General features: G+C 22.7%; 2 protein-coding genes across 4 annotated transcripts in view; one reads left to right on the top strand and one right to left on the bottom strand.

Moving 5' to 3' along the window:
* The window catches only part of LOC129614664 (major royal jelly protein 1-like), a 34,631-nt gene extending 12,457 nt beyond the window's left edge, over positions 1-22,174 (bottom strand). The window contains exon 1 of one of the 2 annotated variants that reach the window (XM_055529420.1): positions 21,626-22,174. In XM_055529420.1, coding sequence (XP_055385395.1) covers positions 21,626-22,090 — 465 coding nt within the window. In that variant the 5' untranslated portion in view covers positions 22,091-22,174. Of the gene's footprint in view, positions 1-14,859; positions 15,669-21,625 lie in introns of those variants that run through there. The other variant, XM_055529419.1, reaches the window with a different exon arrangement.
* The window catches only part of LOC129614666 (syntaxin-4), a 59,966-nt gene that overhangs the window by 19,837 nt on the left and 13,078 nt on the right, over positions 1-27,051 (top strand). The window lies entirely within an intron of this gene.

Here is a 27,051-nt window from a genome sequence, read left to right as displayed (position 1 = left end):
ATATTAAAAATTATTTTAAAGATGAAACACATTTTTTATATTTGTATACAAAAGCAGAGCACATCATTATCCCCGGAAGCATATTAGCACATGTACACTTTAAAAAATTTAAATTTTTTGTATAATTTTCATGAATGAATTCAAAATATTTGCCTTAAGGAGTATTTCTTATTATTATATTTTTGTAGCTACTACCATGTTTAACATTACGCACATATATACATAGATACATATTCCAACATACATTTCCCTTTAATATGCAATAATTGATTAATTTTATTGTCTATATTTCAATAGTATTGTTTTTTTTTTCTAGCGAATCATGGTTGCTCACACAAAATCTTTGAATTCTTTTCTTATATTTTTATATTCATAAAATTATTAAATTATTATTTTATGTTATACGTTATAGATATGTATATGCATATGTTTATAGTGTAAAATTTAAATTGTGCAGAAAAATTAGATAATACATAATTTATAATAACATAATAACATATTTTATAAATGCCCTTAAGAAGTTTTAAATTATCTTAACATATATCATGAATATTGGTTTTGACATATGTCAGTGTTGTATTTACAACAATATAAGGTAAATTCAGCCTAAACACTTATAATACCTAAATTAATTTGTATAAATTTGTATTGTATACATATTTTATGTTCATACATCATTTTCACCAGTTTACGCGCACGGGTTAATGATAAAATCAAGTAATTTTTATTGTTAAATTATTAAAAGCCCTTAAGGGGTTTTTAAACAAAAAGCATAATTATTTTGGAAAAAAAATAGGGAATTACGAATAGATTTTTGTTAATTTGGTAGAAAACGTTTATATTTTAATTGTTTTTTTTTTCTGACCATAATAAATAAATTAACCTGTTTAACTTATTAAATTTATGGTTAATGTAATTAAAATATCATTGAAATGATATTTTGGCAACAAAGAAAAGTTAAGTGCTGTTAAGAATTATGAATTCAAAGTGACATCTATTAACGAAATTAAGAAATTTCCAATTAAAACCACGAAAGAAAACGACCTTCTTTCATATGTTTACTCAATACAATACGTGCTATACGTTATTCAGCTATGAAAATTGTATTGCTGAATTAGTCAAACAGACAATTTAAATGGTAAAGTGATTTTAACGGTAATTAATAATCTAATATGTACACCAAATGCCAACAAATAATTTATATAAATATTATTAGAATTCGATTTCACATATTATGTTATAGGAAATTAAATTATTATTAATTCGGATTTGTAGTTGAATTCAGACACTGTGAACAATACAACAATGTCCTCTTCGTTTATGTTGGTACATGTGTATATGTGGATGTGAATATGGTTCTCTATAAAAAAAAAATCATAATTTAAAGTCCAAAAAATTATAGATTATAATTTTAGATTGTGGTTTTTCGTTATGTTTACACAATTTTAATTTAATATCAGAAAATATTATAATCTATTTAAGCAAAACAAAATAACTACAACATTTTTATTTGTTTTTTTTTAACAAATATGTGTAAAAAATTGTTATAGAAACGCTATTTATATGCTATATTATAGATTTAAATTTTAAATAGAACGTTGACATCCCAATGATCTTTATATAATATAAATGAGCAAGGTCAATTTAAAATTTACGGACATATACCTTTTGTCAAATTTGATTTTTTTTTCTGATGTTTCGTTTTTCATATTTTATATAATTATGACGCAAATATAATATTGTTGTGAAGAGAAATGAATAAAGTCGATGTTGTGTTTGGGACTGTTAATTGGTATAAATTTTTAATATTCAGCAATAAAAGCTATAAAGGCTATTTTATTTTATAAAAAGAATTTTAAATATGTTTTTGTGAAATATTAAAATTGTCGTTAATTTTCAATAATTTATTATTATACAACTTACTAGGTTTAAAACAAAATGTTTAATGAAAATTTTTGTTCAAATAGCAATAAATGCATTTACGATATTATAAAATTTATAAAAATATCATTAAAATTTTATGAAAATAACGTAAATCTAACGAATATAGTTAAATAAATTGCAAAATAAATTACCATTCATTATTTGCTTTATAATGGTATGGCATATACAAAAAAATATATTGAAGGTCAATCGAAATGTTGGGTGTTTTATTAAGTAAAAATGTAAAAAAAGTATTAACATTAAGAAATAATAATAACAACACAATTGAATATGGTATTAAACTTGTATGAAAATAAGCATGAAATGTTGTATGAATAATACAATCAACTGTGATATCAAACTTGTTTGAAAATGAGCATAGATTGTTCGTGTTGCATCATACAATTAGTCTTATTTACTATTTGTTTGATTCTTGTATAAAAGTAATCGGTTTTTTTTTCTATTTTTCCTATTTTTCATATTCATAAAGGAAATAAATATTTTTTTATGTTTTTATTCTTTTTTTTATTCCATTATATATGTATACATATTGATAATTTGATTATTGATTCATTGAATATGGTTTTCAAACTATTATAATTAAAGAATTGTTGAGGAATTTGTTTGTAATATTGAAAATGAAAATTGAAAAGCTTCTTCTTTTTTTTTTTCTTTAAAAAAAGCTGAAGGTCATTGGTCAGTACCTAAGTATTGATTATCTTTTATAGATCTCACATTATATAGTATTTTGAGTTTTGTTAGGCAATAGAAGAATTCCTTTTTAATACTCATATAAATGTAACAATAAAAATTTGTGTGATTGCATACTCTACTATTATTAATTGTTCGCGTTCAATGAATTTAATTCTGCAGAATTAATTTATTTGTATTTATTTGTATAAGTTGGCTAGAAGAGCTGAAAATACTATTGAAATATTTCTTTTGTTATTCTTAAGTTATTCCTAAAAATGTAGGTAATTTTGAAGCATTAAATTCATTTTGCATTTAATAAGTTTTTATGAATAATAAGCGTAAACTATAATAAATAAAATATAAAATGGAATTTTGTGGAAAAAATTAAGAAAGCGTGAAAAATTATGAAAAAAGAACAAAAAATATTTTTTTTATTTCGGAAATATTTTAGCAGTCAAATTAAAATAATGCAAAATTCTAAAATTTATGTAATAATTTAAACAAATATTTATGAAAGCTCGAGATTCTCAAAATGAACACTTTGGATAAAATTTAGTCCCATTCTAAGGTATCCGCATGAGTCAACAATAAATTACTTCTTTTAAGAAAAGATGAGTCAAATGTGAAATATTTCATACCATAATTTAAAAACCTAATGGTTTCTTGAACATTTTGAAATTGTTTGTACGTACATTATTAAATTAAATTAAAAATTTAAATTTTCTCAAATTTAAATACTAAGAAATAATAATTATTAATAAATCCTAATAAAAACAAGAAGATGTCAAAGATATTTAACTAAATAATTATAATATTATAATTACGTCCAATGTGCATGCACATTTTCTAACAAGTTTTTATAAAACCAAGCGTTTAAAACCACAACATTTTTTAATTAAAATTGCATAAACACGCACTTAATGATATCACTTAAGTTCCTCTTTAATAAATGCTTAAACTATATTAAAATAACAATGGGGAAATAAAAAAAAAATAAACATATTAAAAGTGTTTTGTGGTCGGTCTCTTCATTGGTTAAAATATAGTGATAATTTGATCAAAAAAAAAAAACCAAGAATGTTGTTTTGTATATGCTTGAAATAACCTTTAAAATAAGCCAAAGAAAAGTATAATTGAAAAAAGAAAAAATTATTATTATTATTATTATTATTATTATTATTATTATTATTATTATTATTATTATTATTATTATTATTATTATTATTATTATTATTATTATTATTATTATTATTATTATTATTATTATTATTATTATTATTATTATTATTATTATCATTATTATTATTTACGTTTTTTTTACTTGAAAAGTTTTGTATACATTGCGCGTAGTTTTATTAATCACAATGAAGATCTGCTTTCAAATGCAGTTTCGGCGTTAGTTTTTTTTTACAATCACTTTCATCATCATTTAACTTCGAATATAACTATTACGTTTTTTTTTATTAGTTAAATTTATACGTTAGTTAAAAAGTAATTTTAAATGGTATATAAAAAAAAAAAATGGAATTTAAAAAATTTAGATTTATTATTGACGATTACGATAATTGTTGCCCAAATTTTTACTAATACATGTAGGTACATCTAATATATAACAACTGAAAATATATAAATTAAAATAGGATAACCAACTTATCTTAAATTTGTGTTAAAAATTTGGAGCTCATTTATTATTAGAGATTTTGTTGCAATAATTGAGATAGCTTTCCATATATTATTAATTGGGTTGTTGAACGTGAGAGTATTAATGAAACTGAGTAATCTTAACAACTGATATCTAAAGTTTGACATTTAAATTATTAATCCCCCACATATAGAATTTTATAATAAAAATTATAAAATATTCATATTATTATACGCCACTATGCCATTTAATTGTTATTCCGGCTCTAGAAATCAACCTTAAAATAATTATTATATAATTAAAAGCTTTGCAGTTTCTCGACTATATTTTGGTTTACATTATGGTTGACCATATATGATTCTTAATTGTTATATGTATGTAATAATTCAGTATATTAAGTGAATTGCGCTGTACTTGCGTTGTACTTTGGCCATGTTTTTATTGTTACAAAAAAAAAACACAAATTTTTTATCTTGTATTATCTTGTATTTATTATGATTTCTCTTACTGACCGCATTGCATACAGTAAGGGATCTTATATGTTTGGCACCAAATTTCGGATGTCGAGTTTTCTGTGGGCCAATTAATTCTACTAAGAGTTCAGCTTATATTATTCCACGAATGTTAACTAAAAGTTTACTATAGTGCCCGTAAAACTGTAAAGGAGTGTTTAAAATTCATTTTCATAATCTCTCGTAAAACTTTCAATAAACAAAGCATTATACATTCCAGTCGGTGTTGTTTCCTAGCCGCATTAGTTTTTTTTCAGATAATATGACAACCCTATTAGAATGATTATTTTCAAATTATTCATTTATTATAAAGTTATTTTAATTAATTTTTGAAATTAAAAATGGGTCAGTATGTTGAATAAGGTTGTCAATGTGGGTTATGTAATAAACCTAAAAAAAAGCAACATTTCAAAATAAGAAGAAACCATAAAAAAAAAATTAATTTTAGGCATATTTTTCGAAAGTGAATCGAAATTTTAACCATAATATTTTTCTTTTTCATTCAAATATCTTAATATTTATATTATTTTTTAATTAATTACCTTAAGGGCATAAAGATAATGAAAGTATTTAACAATAAGTCTAGTAAATTTTTTTCACCATTCAAATTTCATCTTTCGAAAAAAAGTTAATCAAAATAAAAATATTAAAATACTTGTTGCATGTTAAAAAATTTCAAAAGCTTGCAAGGCGCTCCCTTAAATCTTTTGTTTATTTTTAATTTATTTAAAAATATTTTTAAAAATTTTATTTATTGCTAGACTATTATTTTAAAATCATTTTTCGCACTTTTTTTATTAAATTCGTTTGATGGTAATAAAAAATAATATTAGGCGTTTAGTATTTGGTTTTATTGCAACATAATTTTTTTTTGAATGTCTATTTGAATAAATTTTGGCTTTGGTAACTATGATTTGCTTTTGATATTGGTTTGTAATTAGCATATATACAGAGCTGAGGTTAAATTTATTTAGAAAATTAATTTTCGTTTTAAAATCTAAAAAAAATGTTGGTATAAATTTCTAGAAGACCTCAAAGCTGTTAAATAATAAAACTTGAAGTATGATGGTAATCATTTTACATTTACGAGCAACTATCTCTAAAATATTAGAAAATAAGATGAAACCAATGAAAAATTTTTTAAAAAAATTACGTAGAATCTTTCTAAACTTCATTTACTCGAAATTATACTTAGTCTGATTTAAGCCGTTTTATCCAATTGCCATAGATTTGTAGTATTAATACGTTTTAAACATAATTTTTGGAAATGGAATAAATTTTTTGCAAATTTTTTTTGATTTGTATTCTCTGCAATAACTGCCATATTAATATGCTCTTCATATTGTTATTGTCATTCAAAAATCATTAAATTTATTTCCGGTTCCGGCACATTCCGTATGTAGCTATTATTTTAACATTTGTATTTTAATTTTTTTGAAAATGAAAGTGAAATTTTGTGAAAGTTTTAAGGAAATTTTGAAATTTAATTCAAAATTTATTTTTCTATAATAAAATATTTTTTTATTATAATTTCCAATAGAAATTCAATATTATAATTCCAATCTTATTCAATAAATATATTGAATCGCTATATTTGGAGACACACACATATTTATATATTAAATTATGAAATTTTAATTTAATTTTTTTGTTGTAAATTTCCCCAAAAACAAAATTTCACTTTTTATTTAACAAAAGAAACATAAATTAACAAAGACCTACCGCAATCTTTGTTAAAAATTAAACATTTTTAAGTCGTTTAAACCATAATACCAATTATAATACTCAAATTAACTAAAAAAAGGCGAAAAAGTGAAATTTTCATTTCAACTTTGAAGATTAATTTTTTTTCTTAAAAATCGTATTAAAATTCCAATTATATTGAAATTTCTTGAACCTTAATTTCACAATTAAAATGCACTTTTTTCTCTTTATTTTCTTCTTTTTTTTTTTTTTAGTAAATTTATTTTTAAAAATTATTGTTTATTTTTAAGTTCCTTAATATTATAAAAAAAAAAAACATGTTAAATGTTTTTGACCTTAGGCAATAAAGACACCTACCTTAATAACCTATATATTTAGACTTTCCTTGTAAACGAACGGAATAATGTAAAAAAAAAAAAAATTTTTTGACCTTCATGCGAAAGCCAAAAATTAAACTGTTAACAATCATACGGCGATTTTTTTTTATTATCAAAAATTTTTTTTTTTTTGAAATTTATCAATAATTCGTTGAAGATGACCTAAAGCTGTGTTTTTTTTTTTATGATTTTTAACAAGAGATTCCATTTCACAAAAAAAAAAAGAACAAAAAAATTAAAAAATCAAGTTTTAATTTTATGTGATTTATAAACATAGAGTGAAAGAGAGAAAATATTGGTTTCAGTTTCAAAAAATTAAAAGTTTTTTATTTAATTTTTTGTGTTTTTTTTCGAAAATATTCCCGGCATATTAAAAGCGGGTAGGGAACTTGGGGTTGCTTTTTTGAAATGTTTGTAATGTATAATAGATCAAAAATGATTTACTAGATTTGTAGATTTGTGCAACGGGGGTAACAGTGCACCGCGACCGTATAATAAGGATCTATTGCGCGCCCCCATCGGAGTGCGGGGAATGTCCTACAATACACGCTCGAGACTCACCCACCTGATGAACTCAAGCAACTTGTGAGGACCAGAAGACCGTAATTCCGCCACCGTTAGAGCTAAATGATTTACTAAAATATACCACAGTATTTCTAAGTTATATATCGAATATACATATATCATTGGAGAATATTGGAGACTAGAAAATTATAATCACATAGGAGGTATGTGCTACTATTGTGTTAATGAGGAAAAACAAATGTTTCTAGAAAATAATCTTGAGCAAGAAGATGTAAAATGTCTGATTAAAAAAAGTATTCAAAAAGTTTTGACGAAAATTGTATGTAAAGATTACAATATTTTAATCTTGCAGCAACTTAAGGTAAGAGTCAAAAAAAAAACTATTATTTTTAATCGTTTATTAATTATTTTTAGAGGCTGGCTCTTACAAATTCTACAAAATCCCGTCACAACCTAAATACATGTTACCATACATATACTCGTAATTATTGTTGTAGATTTCATGTAGTTGCCAAATTTGTTATTGCATTTGGTTACTCGTATAATCAAAATCAATTTAAGATTTAGGTTAGAAAATTTTGTTGAAAAATTATAGAAGGAAAAATTGAGTGGCCAAAGCGGGAGATTTAAGCTATTCGTTTATGTATAGTAATGATATTGAAAATATTAAATTTTATTTAAGATGACCTAGCGTGCGTGTATAATTATTTTTAAATAATTTATGAATAAAAAATTTATTAAAATTTTATTTTAAAAAATTGAATAAAATTATTTTATTGATAATATTTTAATAAAATTCATAAAATATGTGCTTATACATAGATATATAATTAAGTGAGGTCCAAAACTTTAAAGGTCAATGATGCTTTATGTAAATGATGTAAAATTTTATGATTATAAATTAGGTCGTAAAAGAATAGGTCGTGATAATGGGAGTTCAATAAATTTTTAATAAAAAATTTTTGAAAAATATTTAAAATTGAAAAAAAAATTTTAATATATAAATTTGAATACTTTATATATACTTTAAACTTTTAAAAATGAGTAGAGAAGTAGCAATAAATTCTAGAATTTGAATATGATCAAATCAAAGAATTCAATTCAAATCCAAAAAAATCAATACAAATCTAGAATGAAAGGAATTAAAAAAGTTCTTTTTTTTTTGATTGTATAACAGAATAAATTATTTTGTGGTTTTTTCTAAAATTTTGAGACAAAAAAATATATTTAATATAAATGTTTAATAGACGTAGATTAATTTTTTTTTTTATCTATTTAGAACAAAAATTTTTAATCAAACAAGGTTAGAACTTTAATTTTTTTTTTCTAGTTCTATAATTCAGAACTTTAATTTTGTTAGTTCTACTTCTAAATTCTTAATTCTTAATGCATTAACATGTAATGTAATAAAAAAAAATAGTTACACACTTATCACTAAAGTTCCCATTTCAACTAGTTAACCTTAACTGCATATTATCAAGTAAGAGAACGTTAATATAGTAATATACATACCTACATAATTTATATATATATATAGCAAATTACGGGGAAAAAAATTACATGTACAATTGCCCACTAAATTATTATATGTAATATTGACAAAAAAAAATAAATAAATTGTAACATTGTTTATTTAATTAAAATAATAAATTTATTTGAACGTGTCAATCAGAATTTTTGATAATTATAGTCAGTTTCATGTTACCACGGAATGTACACATACCAGTAAACGTGTCATAATACAAATTTTTAGAAAGTTCTTAAAGAAACCTATAATGTGGGTTTAGTTTTCAAGATAATTATATACATATATATAGCTATTTTGTGTTTTTATATGAAAATTAGAATAATTAAATTACAAAAGTTAATTTTAAGTACATAGTTTCAAGTTTCAATATGATGTAATATTGAACTTGGTAACAAAATTATATTCTTTTCTATAATATTCCCAAAATATCAACAATATTAAGAAATAAATCTTAATTAATTAAGATTATTAAAAAAAAATAACACTCAAGTATTCACTCTTTTCGAAAGTATTTAGCAAGTATACCTTTGTAGTAAAGATGGCCTGTAGAGCTAATTATGACTCTTTAGTATTATTTTGACTTACTTGATAAATATCATTAAGAAATAAAATATTTTGAGTTTGTTTTGACACATTGTATTTGAAGTGTTTGAAGTTATTGTTCATTATTTTTAAAATTTTTTAAAAATTTCGAAATTAATATAATAGGGCATTTGTAACATTGTAGATATGTTATGTATGATAATACTGGGCTACTGTAAGTAATTGATAAATTCGAATTCGAATGCTATATTATAATAATAATAATTATAATAATATAACAATAAGAATAATAATCTCGTTAATTAAGCAGTATTGAGATATTTATAAGTGTTTTCTTAAAGTAATTTTTAAATATTTTTCTCTTATATTTTGGATAAACATTTCCACATAGCTATATTTAACATATTCTTTTTTCATTTATTGAGCGAATTATAATCAGCATATTAATGAATAAATTTGCAAGTCAACACTTATATCGTATAATATCTATGTCGTATATATAATTAACAAAAAAAATATAACCTTGTATATTTAAAAATTTAAATAATTTATTATTTTACCCCAAAAAAATAACTTAAAGAAATGTATTTGTACACGTACATATAAAATTTATATTTAACTGTAAATTAGGTTGTACAAACAAAATATGCATAAAGTCAATTAAGGCATTATTTTATTTACTAATCATTTTAAAGTTTAACTCTCAATAATATGAATAATAAGTAAATTACATAATATTATTATTAAAATATAATGGTGCTTAGCGTCGCAATCCTCTTTCTTAATCAAAATTTTAAGGAACATAATTCTAGAAAATTAAGAATTCATAAGAAAATTCACTTGAATGGTTTCGTGATTAGGATTGCACTCGTATTATATAAGATTGTCACTAATATTATTGGCTATAAAAATTTACACATATGAAATATTTGCATTTTGCAATTTAGCAGAAAAATTATTTTTAAGTGGTTCATAGGGATTGTTCATTTTAAGATACTGTGATTATAAGACTCACAATAGTGCAGAATAGTGCAATATCGTTTTATTAATTTTCCATTTTTCAAATTAATTTTTTATTATTTAAATTTAATACTAAAAAATAAAGCTGATGAAATTATGAAAATTATTCACTCAACGATAATATTGATATTAAAAACATATTATGGTGGCATGATACATCCATCAAAGTATTTAAGCAGTGACGCAGTATCTTGCTAGTAATTGTTTTATTGCACGTGTTCTTCGAATACATGTAGTGACAGATCAAGGAATTGAAAACTTTCTTTTGTTTAAATCTTTACATAATATATAATATACAATTGTAAACTTTAATGTATATATTAAAATTTTTTACGGATTGGATTTTAATTAATTTCATTTATAATACTTTTATAACTTCAACTATAACTATACTTCACAATAAGTTCACAATAAGTTATTACAAGTGAATATTAATGAAAATTGATTTTAAATGCCAATTCAAATCCAATCCAATATATATTTTAATAATTTGATGGCTATAGTATTTGGATGGTAAGAATTTGATTAATGATTAAGAGAAAAATCATATATGCCATGTTAATATTATTAAACATATTTTTTATTTACAATGTACAAAGGTATGTACCTATGTGTCAGTCAGTTAACAAACAGTGGGAATCGATAAATTATACTATGTGCGTAATATTAAAGTGGCAAGGTGAATTTTGTTAATTTAATATGATTAAGAAAAAAAATTTGGAAAAAAATAATGAGTTTTTCGTTCATAAGGAATTTTTTTTTCTTATTTACACGTTTTAAAAAGTTTTTTTTTATTATAAGCAATATAAGTTGTATATAGTCAATATAAGTTGTATAAAAGAGAAATTATAAACCTGAATTTGTATTACATATGTTTGGGCATTGTGCTTTATATGTTATTTATAATGTTAAAAATGCCAAAATTTTGATGTAAAAATCAAATTGTAAATGAATGGAATAATACTGTAAAAGATATGTGAAAAAGAAAGTTTGAAAAATCGCTTAATGTCAGACAAATAAACAAAAAAAAAATGATACATTTTTTAATATATTTTAAGGTAATTTACTTTTATTACATTAACACACGCTTTTATTGCGTTTTTTTGTCTGTACAATTAAAAAAAAACAAAATTAATTTGTCATCAAAAATGATAATTAAAAAATATTGTTCAATAATATTGTACACACAATACGAAATATTTAACTGTTTTGAATTGTAATACATACAAGTATAATATAGTTGTTCGATCATACAAAAAAAAACGTTTTAACATACTTCAAGTTAAATCAAACATATTTTTGAGTGAATTTTTGTGTTATTTGTTTTGAGTTAACATATTTAAGATTAAGAGTATTTCTGAATGTAATTTTATTATTTTTATTCATTTTTATTATTAAATTTCGCAATTAATAAGTAGAGTTTAAATTTTCAAGATCACTATTATTTTTATATTCATACAAAATATGTATTAAGTATTTATTATACTTCAATGATCATACAGTAGGTTATTATGTATGATTTTTCGTGTATAAGCTATTAAATGGCTATTAATTGAATGAATGAAAATGAATATAAAAGTGTTAAGTGAATTTTAATTAATAATGTTCTTATAATAATGAGAAGGTGAAGGAAAAATTAAAAAAAAAATTTCACCATAAGGAAATTAATCATATATATAATCCGGTTATTGAGAAAATTATGAATAATTAATTAAAAAAAAAGAATTTTTAAAGGACGATTTATTAATAAATGAAGGATTTTTGACTCATTCTTTGTAGCGTCTGCTTTAAAATGCGAAAATTATTTTTTTATGATTTTTCAAAAAAATGTCATGATGATTCAATTAATAAAATAAATTTTGTACAAATTAAAGAGTGTATGAGAAAGTTGTAGGTTCGTTCAGTATGTTTAATTGATATATGAATATTTTTGTTATTTAAATAAAGCGTTCTTTGATTCTGGGTGAAATTTTCAGTATCTTGATGTTATTATTATTATATTATTAAATTTAGATTATTAAATTATAATATCTTAATGATTTTATTAAATTTCCGAGCTCTTAACATTATTTTTTCAAATTTAATAAATTTTCTTCTCAAAATAAATGTTTAAATTATTTATTAATTTATTAAATTTAATTATCGTGTCCGTTGTGAGTATAATAAATTTCATTAAATGCGATGGGACATTATGAGAATTATATTATTGGATGTGTTTTCTAAATGAATGTATTCTATATTAAAGCAAATAAAATTTTGGAATAAAACTCAGTTACCATCAAACTTACTCAGCAATTAATTTATATAATGCAGTAAATTGAATATTTTGAATTTTACTAACTATATATAGCAATTTAATCAAACATTCATTGTAAGAGTAAGTGTGATACACGATAATTTCTAAATCTAGTTGTTAATGTTGCAGTAGATATTTAACTAATATTATATAGAGCAACATAAAGTACTATGTATTAATGTAGAATTTTGTTTCGAATTAAACTAACAAAATAATTAATATTATAAATAACAATGCAAGTCCAACAACCCTAAAGTAAACCAAGCCCATCATAATTGCAAATTTTTAATAATTATTTTATTGAATTTTTATTTTCAATGCAATCAATACTCATTTAATTATTTATTCGACTATAGCTGTATATTTATAGCACAATTCATCAATAATAAATTTTTTAATTAAATATTTATGCTTAAGCGTTTAACTACTATATTATAACTACTCAATTTTTATAAAGCACATGTATGTATATATGTTCTATGAATAAATTGTGTGCTATAATTGGACATGTTTCATCTTCTTTAATAATATTTAAATTAAATAAATTATGTACATATGTATACACAATTATATTAAAAGGCGAATTTTAAAGTTAAGGTGTGAGGTAGGTAAACATGCATTAACATTTTATTGATTTAACATTACTGATTTTTTAAATTTTAAATTTTTTTTAAATTTAAAAGTTTTTGCTGTGTTTTTTTTTTCTTTTATTTCTTTTAATGGGAATTTTTCGAAGGTCTTTCTAATAGAACTGTGTTATACTATTATGTGGGTAATTTTCTGGTAAAAATTTTGTAGAAAATATTAAAATCTTGTTAACATCAACAATAATTATGTTAAGAATAATCGAAACTTAAAATAAATACACTAAAAACCGAATTTAAGATTGATTTTAGGAGTGTGTAATTAAAAATTGTGTATTTTTAAATAATGTTCGGTTAATGTTATATATAATTAGTTTGCAAAAAAATATTATTAATACTATAGGAATTTGGGAGAGAAATAGGAATTTTAAAAGTTCTATTATAATTTAGTTATACTCGTATATAGAACGCCCTTCATGCGAATATTAAATTAGAATTTCGTTTACTTCCTCAAAAATTTTTTTTCATTTCAATTGTTATGGTAAATAATATCGTAATATGATTGTTGTCTTGTCTTATTTTTTGTGCAATTTGAATATCAAATTTAATTATTAATTAGAAAATTTTTTAACAGTTTATGCAAAAAAAATAATTTAAGTGAATTGTGCAGTAGTTTCAATTTATTTTGATCGCATTTTGACCGTATTTTAAATCGTATCGTATCGTATTGATAATAATTGCAAAAATTTCAAATTTAAAATTGAATGACATTTTGAAATATCATAAAATTCTTATTTGTGTAAATGAATGGAAAAGTTTATGGATTACAAATAATAAAAAATTACGGGACCGTAATATTGTTCGTATTTCTTTTTCCGTAAATATTGCGTGTATTTTAATAACTTCAAAACAATTTTATAACATGCACAATATACATACATTGTAAAGACATTCATGTTCACTTCCAAAACAATTTACTATTAATCGTAAAAAGTAGCAAATAAATTGTGAACTTTTATTTTATATTACATAAAATTGACATTTTATATTTCAAATTATGTAAATTTCTCATCATCCTTTATTGTGCGTTTTTAAAAATTGTAATTATTTTTTTTTATTATTTTAACACCTTCTTCTTCATTTAATTAACGATATTACGTACATACATATATACATAAATCCATTTTAATTAAAAATTTCAAAAAGTGATAATGATGATTTTTATCAAGTCGTCAAAAGACTATGTAAAAAAGATTTCCCATTAAAGATTTAAAATTTTTTTCGAATATAATTAAAATTTTGAAGGTACACAGTATACGTATGTATAGAGGTAAATTTTTAAAAAATGTGTGAAAACTCAAGTTAAAACTTGTGAATATTTTGACCTATAGAGAAATATATTTTTCAAGAAATTTTGTAATAATACTATTACTTACTATAGTATAGGTCATATATATAGGGGTGTCTTAATCAATAACAATAATATAAAAAAAAAAACAATAATTTTCTTACCGCAACTCTAAATGCTGATGTTATACCTTCACAATTTAAACCACGATGTGTTGTTGAATGCCAATAATAATTTGGATATGGTACAAGTGCTGGTCCTTTTGGACCATTTCTTGTATCCGAAACATATGCTAATGAAAAGGGTACACCATCTTGAAAACGTGGTATTGTTACAAATACACGACGTTTACCATTATTTTTATATTCAACAGCAACATCAATTGGATTACCAGCACGTTCAACATAAAAACGATTACGTATTGCATTTTCATATTCATAACGAGTTGGAAATAAAAATTCTATATCACGCCATCCATAAACTAAATCAAGTCCTCTTCTAGAACGCGGACACATACGTATGGGTGGAGGTGGTGGTGGTGGTAATGATGGTAGTTGTGATTGCGGAAATTGTAATGGTAATCTGTTATATATTGACGATGGTCTAAATTGTCCTAAATTCGGTTCTGATAAATCATTTTGTGATAAAAATTGTATATTTTTTTCTGCAGGATTTTCTTCTATATGTCTTTGATCTAAATGTATATGTTGAACGGTAGGTCCAAAATAACGTACTTGATGTATATAGGATTTAGCTAATGCTCTCGGATTATGATAATAATATTGGGCTAATGTTATTTGACTATTAATTGTATTCAAGAAAATACATGATATTAACATTAACCGTATCATGGTTTTTTATTTTATTTAAAATCACTAGATTTATTGGTGGTATAGAAATGTTTTTATTTAAATATTAATTTAGTACTCAATACTTAAAGTACTAATTTAGTATTTTATATTTGCAACTAGTATTTTTTTTTAAATTTTAAGTACACATGTGGTATATGAGTTGCATATGATAAATATTTTATCATAAAGCACGATTTGAGCGAATTTTGAGGTAAAAATAAAAAAAAAATAAATAATCGTGTTTTTTTTAACAAAAATCAAAAATTTTATCGCGTGAGTTTTATTTTGCACTTTTTACCGCTAAGAAGTTTGAATGAAGACTGAACTTGGCGTTTACTTACTTTAAAAGCATTGGTTTTATGTTGGATTTTTGTTGTAAAATTGATTTGTTTTTCTCTTTTTTTCTTATTATTTTTTCCGTTTTCTCTTATTCTTTTCTATACAATGGTAAAAATCTTTTCCATATTAATTTAAAGGTTTGGTTTTTTAAATTATAAATTTAACCTCTGTAAGGTAATATATGAAAACAAAGAATAATAATAATAAAAGCAAAAAATGAAAAAAAAAGAGTAAAGAGAAAAATAATAATGGAAAAAACAAAAATAGTAAACAAAACAACAATAAATGCGGCATTCTATGTTAACTAACTTTTATATAAAATGAGAGTGTTAAATCACGGTGGGATATCGTTTTTGTTATAATATTATGCGCTCATTGTTTTCATTACGATCAAGAATGTTGTTATTTATCCTGTCGTCTGTCTAATATATTTGAATGATATTTAAACAGTTTTATACTCTTTGTACTCACAATTCACAAACTGTAACAAAATTATGTTCTGATTTTTTTTTTGTTTTTTTAATTTTCATAATAATATTCTACTACTTAATTTATACTATGTGTATACATGCATTTATTTCATAGTTGAAAGGGTGATTTAAAGCAGTTTTTAATTGTTTCACCCTTGATTTATGTTTGATCAAAACAAAACTAAAATTGTATAAGTATACATAATGCAGAAACCGTGAAAATTTTCTTATAATATTATAAAATATGCGAGCGCACATGCGATAGTTACATTTATATAACAGTATTTTGAGAACAAATAATTGAGAGAAAATTTAATAAGAGAAAATTAATAAATTTTATGAGTATATTATATAAAAAATTTCAATATAAAAAAAATTATTAGATAATAATATTGTTATACAATATTATTAAAGAATGTTTCAAAAATTAATTATACAGAGGGCGTTCTTTTCTAGAGTGAGCGAGATACGTTTATTATCTATGTTTATTGTTTAGAGCTGGAATTTTAACTACAAAATACAAAAAAAAATTGTACTTTTGTGTTTTTTTTTTGCTGTATACCTTCGGTATAATTATTAAGAAACTTTTATACATTTGTAATGACTTTTGATGACGGTGAGAAATATTTGAATATACTATGCATTTTTGATTTTATTTTAACAACTATTGTATATGTATTGTTAGTACTGAATATATTTCGAGTTTAATAATGTATTCATTATTCTGATAATATGTAGTTCATTACAATAATATTCGCTGCAGGTTTATTTCCCATGTATCTATATATAAAAAATGTTAAGAAAAACGTGTTAAAAAGAAAAGTATAAATGTTGTTATACATATTAAGCTTTTCTCATTAAAATCTATTATTATAAAAATTTAGAGCAGCATATAGTATGTACATACAAACAAAAAATTTATAGAATTTTGTTATACATATTATGGTTTTGTAATTATGTATGTATATATAGTGGTATAACAATTACATATGTTATTTAATTTTATTACTTATTATGTACATGAGGTATGTATATTGATTATGAAAATTTTTTTTTTTGTATGATTTTGGTTAATGAACCATTCCAATGCTCAAATAAGACGATTTGTAAAATAATATATGGGTATAGGTATATGTAAAAAAAAATTTAATTAATTTTTTAACTTAATTAGAATCAATATGATTTTTAAGGTTATTATATATAAGTTTACATATAATAAATATTTTTTGTATATGATCAATAAATGAATTGAGAATTTATATAGCAATTTTATTATACATAATTTTATAGTTAAATTTGATTTATAAATTAAATTATATACCTACCTAATCCAAATAAATTAGTCATTACATAAGTTGTTTTTTTTTTAATTTTTAATTTTGTTAAAGAAATAGAAGCTTAAATTGTCTTGATTTCAGTTGATATTTTATCTATATATATTATATATTTGATAATCTAATTAATACGGTTAAGATTACTTAAATCGCATAAAATTAAAGATAAAATTTTTAATGCCTTTTAATTAAATACAAAGTAGTTACATGTGTTAACTGCTACTAAAATATGATTTGAATTTGAAAGCTATGTAAAATGTTATCCCAGAAAGGAACTGAATTTTTGTTTTTATTTTTAACTATTCTATATATAAATATGGTTGTTAATTAATATAAAACTTGGATTAACATTGTTTACATTATTTTTTAGTTAAAAGAACTTATGTAAATATCCGATATTTAAGCTTGTAAGAATTTGTTGAGTATAAGATAATGATTTAATTTTTAAAATTTATTGCTATTTCAAATATTTGAAATTCACATAGTCTCTGAGGTGTAACAAATTATTGCTGTACAGAAATTTTTTCTTTATTATTTAGTCAATTAGTTATGTTTATACTAGATCGATTGAATGAAATGGTTTAAATTCACTTAGTAATTAATATTGCACCCAAATAAATTTAATAAGAATAGCTTTAAATAATAAGATTGGAGAGAAATCTTGCATATATATATATTGCAAGATAATGTACAGGCAAAATGAATATAATATTATAAAAGAAAAAAAAATTTGGGTTATTTTTATATTATTTAAAATAAATATGTATATTTAAATTATTCAAAAGTTGTTTAATATATTATACCAGGGACTGTCCAGGGACAATCAATTCATTGCCCACTTTTCTACAGTCATATTAGTTGTAGAGTTAATCTATAGGGTACAGTTACTAATCATGATTTTGTTGAAGATTTCGTTAATTTCGGTAGTTTAATACTTCATGATGATATATCCTTCAAAAACTTTGTCTAGATGGAGGGACTATCATAAAGTTATTACCAGGAATATAAATTTTATTCACCTAAATAAAAAATGAACATCACATTTTCAACTAGTTGCAATATTACATTGAGAAACCAAGTTATATAATGATTTACCCAGTTACATTAAACTACTTATCAGAAGATTACTCAAAAGTCAATTACTTATAAACTTCTCTTTTTATATTATTTATATACAGCCAATTATGAGAAATTTTTTCTCTCGTGTCATAAATAAATAAATAACAAAAAATAATAAATAAGAATATTATTTAAAATAACTGTAATCGCTACATATACATACACACATACATAATCCATATATGTACTTAATTGCGTACTTGTGTGCTTAAAGAAATACTTAATAGCTATAGTACTGATAAACAAACTACCCTAAAGAATGTTCTAAGAAAAGCAAAAGAAATTTTATTTCAAAACACAATTGCATAAATTAAGGCGTCCAAAATTTAATATATTATTATTACTATTATTTTGTTTTAAATAAGATAAAACCGCAAATTAAAATGTACATAAATTAAAATCACAAAAAAAAAATGAAAAGAAAATCACAACCAGAAAAAAAAACTTTCATAAAAAATTTACTAATTTTTTTTTTTTTAGTAGTGCTCTTATCATAAATACCAAAATGGTGAGCTTCGTTAGTTAAAAAAATAAACACAATTATTGTATTTTAGCAGCAATAATGAGTGTTTTTTAAGGTTAAATGAGTTAGATTTAATTTTCGGCTTTTGTTTTTTTTTTATTACTATTTTTTTTTCATTTCAAGCGATAAAACCACAAAAATTAAAAAAACAAAATAGAAAATAAAAGATAAAATACGCTAAAATTAATTCATGAATAGAAATTATCGTTTTTAACCAGTTTTAATTTTTTCGATTTTTCTTCTTGTTTTCTTTTTGTTCATCACATTCTTATGATATACGGTGATGAAGAAATACGGCTGTAATAATTAAAAATCAAATTATTTCGATATTAAATGAATTGAGAACACTCACTAGTTGCTGCTACATAAATGTTAAGGAATAATAATAGTAGCTACTCAATGATATTACTTGTATATTCAATAATAATAAAGTTGGGTCAAACCAATGGTTTGTATTGTAGCACTTTTCCCTTCAACAAGTGAAAATTCTGTTTTTAAATACAGTCTATGTATACCTATCACGCTATTGCAATTATTTTCATTCATATACAAATCTATTTATAGGATTGCATAAATTTAGGATGAACGATTTATGCAGTCTTTCAAATAAAGCGAAAATTAATATAAAGAGGGGTTAACATAATGCTCGATTTTAAGTTTTAATTGTGTGAGTTAAGAAAAATAATTATATTTATTAATGTCATGGAATTCACCGTTAGCTTTTTGTGTTTATAGAAATTTGAAAAAGCTTGTGGTTTCGAAAATATAAGGTATCAAAAATTCAAATTTTACAAATTTCAAGAGGCGATAACTTGAGAAGGGTTGGAGATGGAAAAAAATTTTCTTCTAACGAAATAAACTATTTATTAGTATCTAAAAGCTCCTAAAATTTTACGTTCCTACAACCTGGGGTCTAGAAGAAAAACGACATCAAAAATTTGAAAAAAAAGACTTTAGGTAACGGTAAATTTGAACGGCCATTTTGTTTTTTTAAAGTTTAACTATAGTATACCGCGCTAGGGGAAGCAAGCGGCTGCGTTTGCAAAATTTCAAAAATGCTTATGGTTTTATTGCAACAAATAGTTAAAAAAGGCCATTTTTAGGGTTTTGGGGGGGTATAACTTCTAGAGGGGGGGAGATAGGTAAAAATTTTGTTCTACGGAAATAAGTTTCTAGTAAAGATACAAAATGTACATACAAAATTTCAGCTTTCTATCTTCAAGGGTGTAGAAGTTTTGTAAACAGACACACGGACAGACGGACGGACGGACGGACGGACAGAGTGAAACTAATAAGCACTTTTTTTTAAAAATTTTTTGGAAAAGTGCTAAAAAATAAGTATAAGTACCAGCACATTAAATGTTATCCAGACAAATTAAATTTAGTTCATAAATAACATTCATTTCGTTATTAAAATGTTAACAAAATTCATAAATAATTTTCAATTTTTTTTTTTTTTACTACAATAAGAATCACGTTTTAATTGCTCTTAAATGAACTGAAATTTTTATACGTTTTGTAAATTTTAATTAACTTGTTAATTAATTGCTTTCTATTATGTCATAAGATATCTTTTACTAAATCTGCTTTCCCAACATCAATATTGTAAACATTGATGTAATAATATTAAATATTAAATATTTTTAATTGTTTTCTTTTTCCTTGCTATAGAATTTTTAATAAGAATATCACGATAATAAATTTGTACCTATAATTATTTGAAAATAATATTTTGATTGAAATTTTGTAATATAATCGCGAGTGTGTGTATAGCAAAAATTTGGTGATATTAGAAAAGTTCACGCGAATAAAATTAGTTTGGGAGTCTTTCCTTTAATGAAGTCTAAAATAGGATTGTTTACATTTAAATGAAGTCACGTATACCTAAAATCCTTGTATCTTAAATTTACATTTTATATTGCTATGACAGTAATTATATAGACTGTAATTTTAAATTATGAAGTTAGAACAAATTAATTTAAAAAATAATAAAATCTTATTCTTTCAAGGGCCTTATTTCATGTCACCATATAAGATTTATACTCGCATCACATCACTAATTATAATTATTATTATTTAATGTTTATTTATATTACAAGTGTCATTTTCATTTGATATTTTGCAATAATTTTTTTTAACAAAATATACAAAAAAAACAAAAAGCATTAAAAGTTTTCACTATTCAAGTTTTTGTTATTAAATTCCAGTTTTTTTTTATATATATATATATTATTATCAACGACATTATCGTTTTATATATCAACTTGAAAAAATATTTGAACTTAAAAACTTACCGAAACACGAAATACTGATGTTATTCTATCACAATTTTCACCATTTTGTGTATCTTTATGCCATTGATAATTTGGATATGGTTTTAATATTGGACCATTAGAATTTCTTGGTCCATGATTTGAAACTTCAGCTAATGTAAATGGTATACCAGATTCAAAACGTGGTATTGTTGTAAATACACGACGTGGGTGTTTACGATAACCATGACATTCAACATCAACATCAATTGGTGTACCAGTACCTATAATATAATCACCATTTGCTATAGCTTTTTTTCTCTCTTTATCTGTTGGAAATTTATATTCTAATTGTTTCCATCCATATTCTAAATCAATTTTTATATCATTATCATTTGGTAATTTTGTTTTAACACTTTTATGTCCACCATATTGTGCCAATACCAAATTACTATAATTTATAATAATTTGTATTAATATTATTAAATTTATTTTATTTAACATCATCTTTTATACAAATTTTTTATTATCTAGTATAACACTAAAAGTTTTATTATAAAATCTAATCCTAAAATATTTTCGGTTCGTGTTTTTTTTTTTTGTTTTATTTATTTAATTTATTTTTTAATTCTCGAAAAATGAGTAATCCAACACTTAATATAAATAATTGTTAGTAAGTAAAATATTATTAAATAATTATTGTTGTTAGTTCAACGAAATTTTCAAGAATACTAATCGATTCTATATTAAGAAGTGTTTTTATTAAAAAAAAATAATAATAAGAAGAAGAAAAATTAAAAAGGAAGAACACAGTGTTGTGCAAAAATTATTCTTTTAAAGCTCTCAAAATTTAAATATACACAAACACAAACGCAAGATTCTCATAATAAACTAGACTTTTAATATTATTATTTTGTTTTTAACACTATTGATAACTTGTCGACACAACAGCTGTGTAACCAATTTTTTTTTTGTCATTATTATTATCAGTTTATATAGCTTTCATTATTTTGTTATTTTAATGAAATTCAGAACTAGTATTTAAATTTTGAAACTGAGTAATTTTAATTTAATCTACATACAGATACAATAGAATTAGTAAATAAGAAGGTTTAATATTGATCTTAAGCTGATTTATTATTTGACAATAACAAATAATAATAAATTAAGTATTTTGAATTTAATGGTTATTTAATTTTAAATTTTAAAATCACAAAATTAATATTGATTTTTCACTCTACTATAAGTATGTACTGTGTAAACAGTACATACTTATATTATAAATATTATTTTAGATATTTGAAACTGTGACGTCTACATACATAGCAATCTCATGAATTTCATTTGAATATTTACAAGAGCAATGAAATTTGTTTAGAGATATTGCTGCTATTTAATTTACTGACAACACCTACAACTATAGTACAGATAATTATTATTATAGCAATAATAATATGATTTCAATTTGTAATAGCAGCACGATATTTAAAAGTAATATGACATTTTAGATATTTTTTACACGCACATAAATAAATGTATATTATGTTAACGAAATTTCAAATGTAGATATTGCAGCTAGTGGCGATTGAGAATTATTTTTCCGAATTAAACAATGTTATACTAACAATACTAACAAATTAAGAACAGCACGCATCATATTTCCGTATATATTTCTATTAAATTCCGATTTTTATAAAATTTAGAACGATATTTTAATATAAAACTTCTTTAAAGTATATAAGCTAATTAATTAATTATTTTAATAGTGTTGCTCAAATATTTAAAAAAAATATTAGTATTTACTGCATTAGAATGTAATTGCAACTGAAGTGGAAATATTTATCACGGAACCAATTTGGATTCCGAATTTAATATTGTTAAACATTTTAAAAATTATATAATATTTAAAAATATAATATACATAAGTGAAATTTTGTGAAGATCGTATTTAAAATATTTAATGTAAAATCCCAAAAAAAATTTGAAATTTTTTGGTTTCTCTATAGCTTGAAGGTTATTGGAATCCCATTATGTTATTTTAAGCAAATACCCTATATTGTGAATATATTGTTTAACAAGTTTAAAATTTATATTCCAAACCCAAATTTATTGACTCATAACACTTTTCGAAGTTTTTTTGTATTTAAAGAAAAAAAAAACCTGGTGAAATGTTCTAGAGAATAGCAAAATGAATTAATTTACTATTACAGATGTGCAAAATATTATTTCCGGCAAGCATTTTGAACAGTGTATGCTAAATTCTTATTTATATTTTTTAGTGTTATATGGACAATGTAAATTATAATATCTTATTGTAATTAGTTCTAATTTTTTAAACAAACTTTTTATAATATGTACTTTAATAAAATATTAATATACTAATGACATGCAAATTCCGATATGCGAGTTCCGACAAAAGTATGTGAATGAGTAATTTGTCAACGAAAAGTGATATACTTATAATATAGAATATAAAAACATAAAAATTATTGTATACTTAAAATTAAGACAGAACTATAACGTTTTGGTGAGTTGTTCTGGGAAAGATGTTATCTTTATCACATATAAAAATATATTTACACACAACCGACTCGAACCTATATAACAATTTTTTTCAAAATTATTCAGAATAATTAATATGTAATATGTATATATGTAAATTTTTTACAATTAATTTTAAAATCAATAAATCATTTTTCTTATCAATTTCATATGCTTCTCAGGGTTTTCCCTGTTAAGTTTTATTATCGTATTTCTATAAAATTTAATTCGAAAATATTTAAATTTAATGAACTTTCTGTATTATTTATAAATCTTTCTTAATTATATATTTTTGGCAATTTGAATTACATTTATAAATTCTTACATTATTTTTACCGACCGTATTGTGTAAACAATAGGTAGGTTATGTGATGGCAACAAATTTTGCATATCGAGGTTTCGGTGGGAACGTACTTCTCCATAGTAGGGAAGTGTAAATAAACTATTTTTAGCAACCTGTCGGTCTGTCGGTCTGTCGGTCTGTCGGTCTGTCGGTCTGTCGGTCTGTGTGTGCACGCGTGTATCTCAAGTTCGGCTGAACCGATTTTGATGAAATTTTATATGTAAGTTTGTTTCCACTATGGCACGGATCGATCAACTTTTGGTATACATCAGGCCTGCACTTTTTAGCGGGCCTGTTTTACATTTTTGAACATTTTGAAGAAAATATTCAACCGATTTACTTGAAATTTTATATATAAGCTCAGCTCGACTGTCCACAAAAATTCGTATGTTTTGGAAGAAATCAGGCATCGGCAACTAGACGTTTACTACGGGCCAAATATACATTTTTGTGTATATAAAGAGAAATAATCAACCGATTTCATTGAAACTTAATATATGAACTCCTCGTATTAAAACAATAAACATATAAATTTTTTGGAAAGATCAGGGCTCGAGAACTGATTTGCAGGCCGATTTTACATTTTTCACCATATCCACAGAACAAATTGATGGAATTTCTTGAAATTTGATATTTGATATTGAGCATTTCAGGGAATTCGGGTAGCACAAAGCGAAACTCTACTAAGAGCCAAATTTACATTTTTCTAAGTATGTTAACTATAAGCTTACTAATGTCCTAAAAATTGGAAAGAAGTATTTAACAGACATTTTTATAATATTCTGTAACACTTTCATTTAACTAGACAATACACAATGCGGTCGGTTATGTGCTGACCACATCAGATTTTTTAATTATGCATTTGATTTATTAATATTTTTTTATAATTTGAATAATAAAACGAAAAAAAAATTAAGATCGTCATTTTGGTTTTTTTTTTAATAAGTTTAAGTTGAAAATTTTGAATTATTGTTATTATTATACCCTTTATCTGCTTACGACAAGTAATAATTAGTGAAATTTTTTTTGTTTGTAATTTAAATACAAAAGTTTTTAGAATATTCTTTAAAGAATTTAATAAGGTTTCGTGATTTCGGATTTTGGGTAATTTTAATTTTTAAAAAATATAATAATTTAGAATATTTATAAATATTCAATGTGATTAAATAAAATTCACTTGTAAAGTATAATTTAATTATTTTTAATTCTCTAATTGAACTGAGAATTATTTGAAAATTAATTCAACTTGCGAAACAAAAATGAATCTGCATAATAAGACAAAACGATGACGCGTTTGCAAATGACTGCCCAGTATTCTAATCGGCAAATTTCAAAACAGAAAAGAGTTTTGGGAAATTAAATATTTTTTGTTCTTCATTTTCAAATAAAACTCTTAATTATTTTTGTGTTTTATTTGCATACTACAATTTTTGATTTGATTTTACATTTTAATTTTTTAAATAAATAAATGCTGTGCTCATTTAATGCATAAATTAACATTATGTTATGTCTTCATTACTCACTTACTCAAATACAGAGTATGTACTTATTATAGTAGTATAATTGAAATTTAAATGTATTCGAGAGGAAAAAGAGAGCAATTAATCATGACCAAATTTAAATAAGAGGTGAAAAAGTATAAATTAACAAATTATTAAGTTGGCAATTATTGTGATTAAGTGGAAATTCATATATAATGATATTCAATGCCAATTTATGAGCTACTAGAAAATTACTATTTTATGATAAGTATTTAAATTGAAAAATAAATATTGTGGTTTTATGAGATATACAATAGACCGAGTGATTTCAAAAGTATTTGCAGTATATTTTTATATTTATGCTTATATGTAAATTAAATAAATAATATTGTGTTTTTCAATTATGGGAGATGTAGTTAATATTGATATTTATGATTTTCTCCAAAAGCAAATATTTAATTTATGAGTTATTAAATAAAAATGTTTAGTCAGCATGGTTTACGTATTTTTAGCACTATAGGCTATATGTAATATGTGTTAAAAAAAAACTATTCCAGAGAAATTTCCTGATATTCAAATTAAATAGTAACATTGAATTTCTCCACAATTAAGAATTCGTTATAACAGCAGCTAGTATCATTGAAATTTGAATGTCAGGGATATTCATAACGATGCGTCAATTTATTTTGATGTAGTCGATAATTATAACAAATTCGATGCGAAATGTTTACGTTATTGTTAATTATAATGATATAATCGCTATAAAACATTATACGATACCTTATCGTAAATGATATTATATAAGAACCTTTCACTTATCATTATAATCTAATAATAGAAATTGATAATATTGAATCTTAAACACGTGCACATTAAAGTTATAAAAATCCGTAATGCATTTAAATTTTTGTATAACTTGATTTTATGTTAAAATTTTTTTTAATATTTTAAAATAAAAAAATTATTGTACATACATATATACATACATAAATGATCGTAGTTGAACTACATAAGCTTAAAAGTTCCTGTTTATAATATTGTTTTTTTAGATGGACACTACCATAAAATTCTTGATTGATATATACACTGAAGATTAAAGAGTG

Source organism: Condylostylus longicornis, unplaced genomic scaffold (assembly GCF_029603195.1).
Source record: "Condylostylus longicornis isolate FDR11 unplaced genomic scaffold, ASM2960319v2 ptg000114l, whole genome shotgun sequence".
NCBI lineage: Eukaryota > Metazoa > Arthropoda > Insecta > Diptera > Dolichopodidae > Condylostylus > Condylostylus longicornis.
This window is presented reverse-complemented; position numbering and strand designations above follow the sequence as displayed.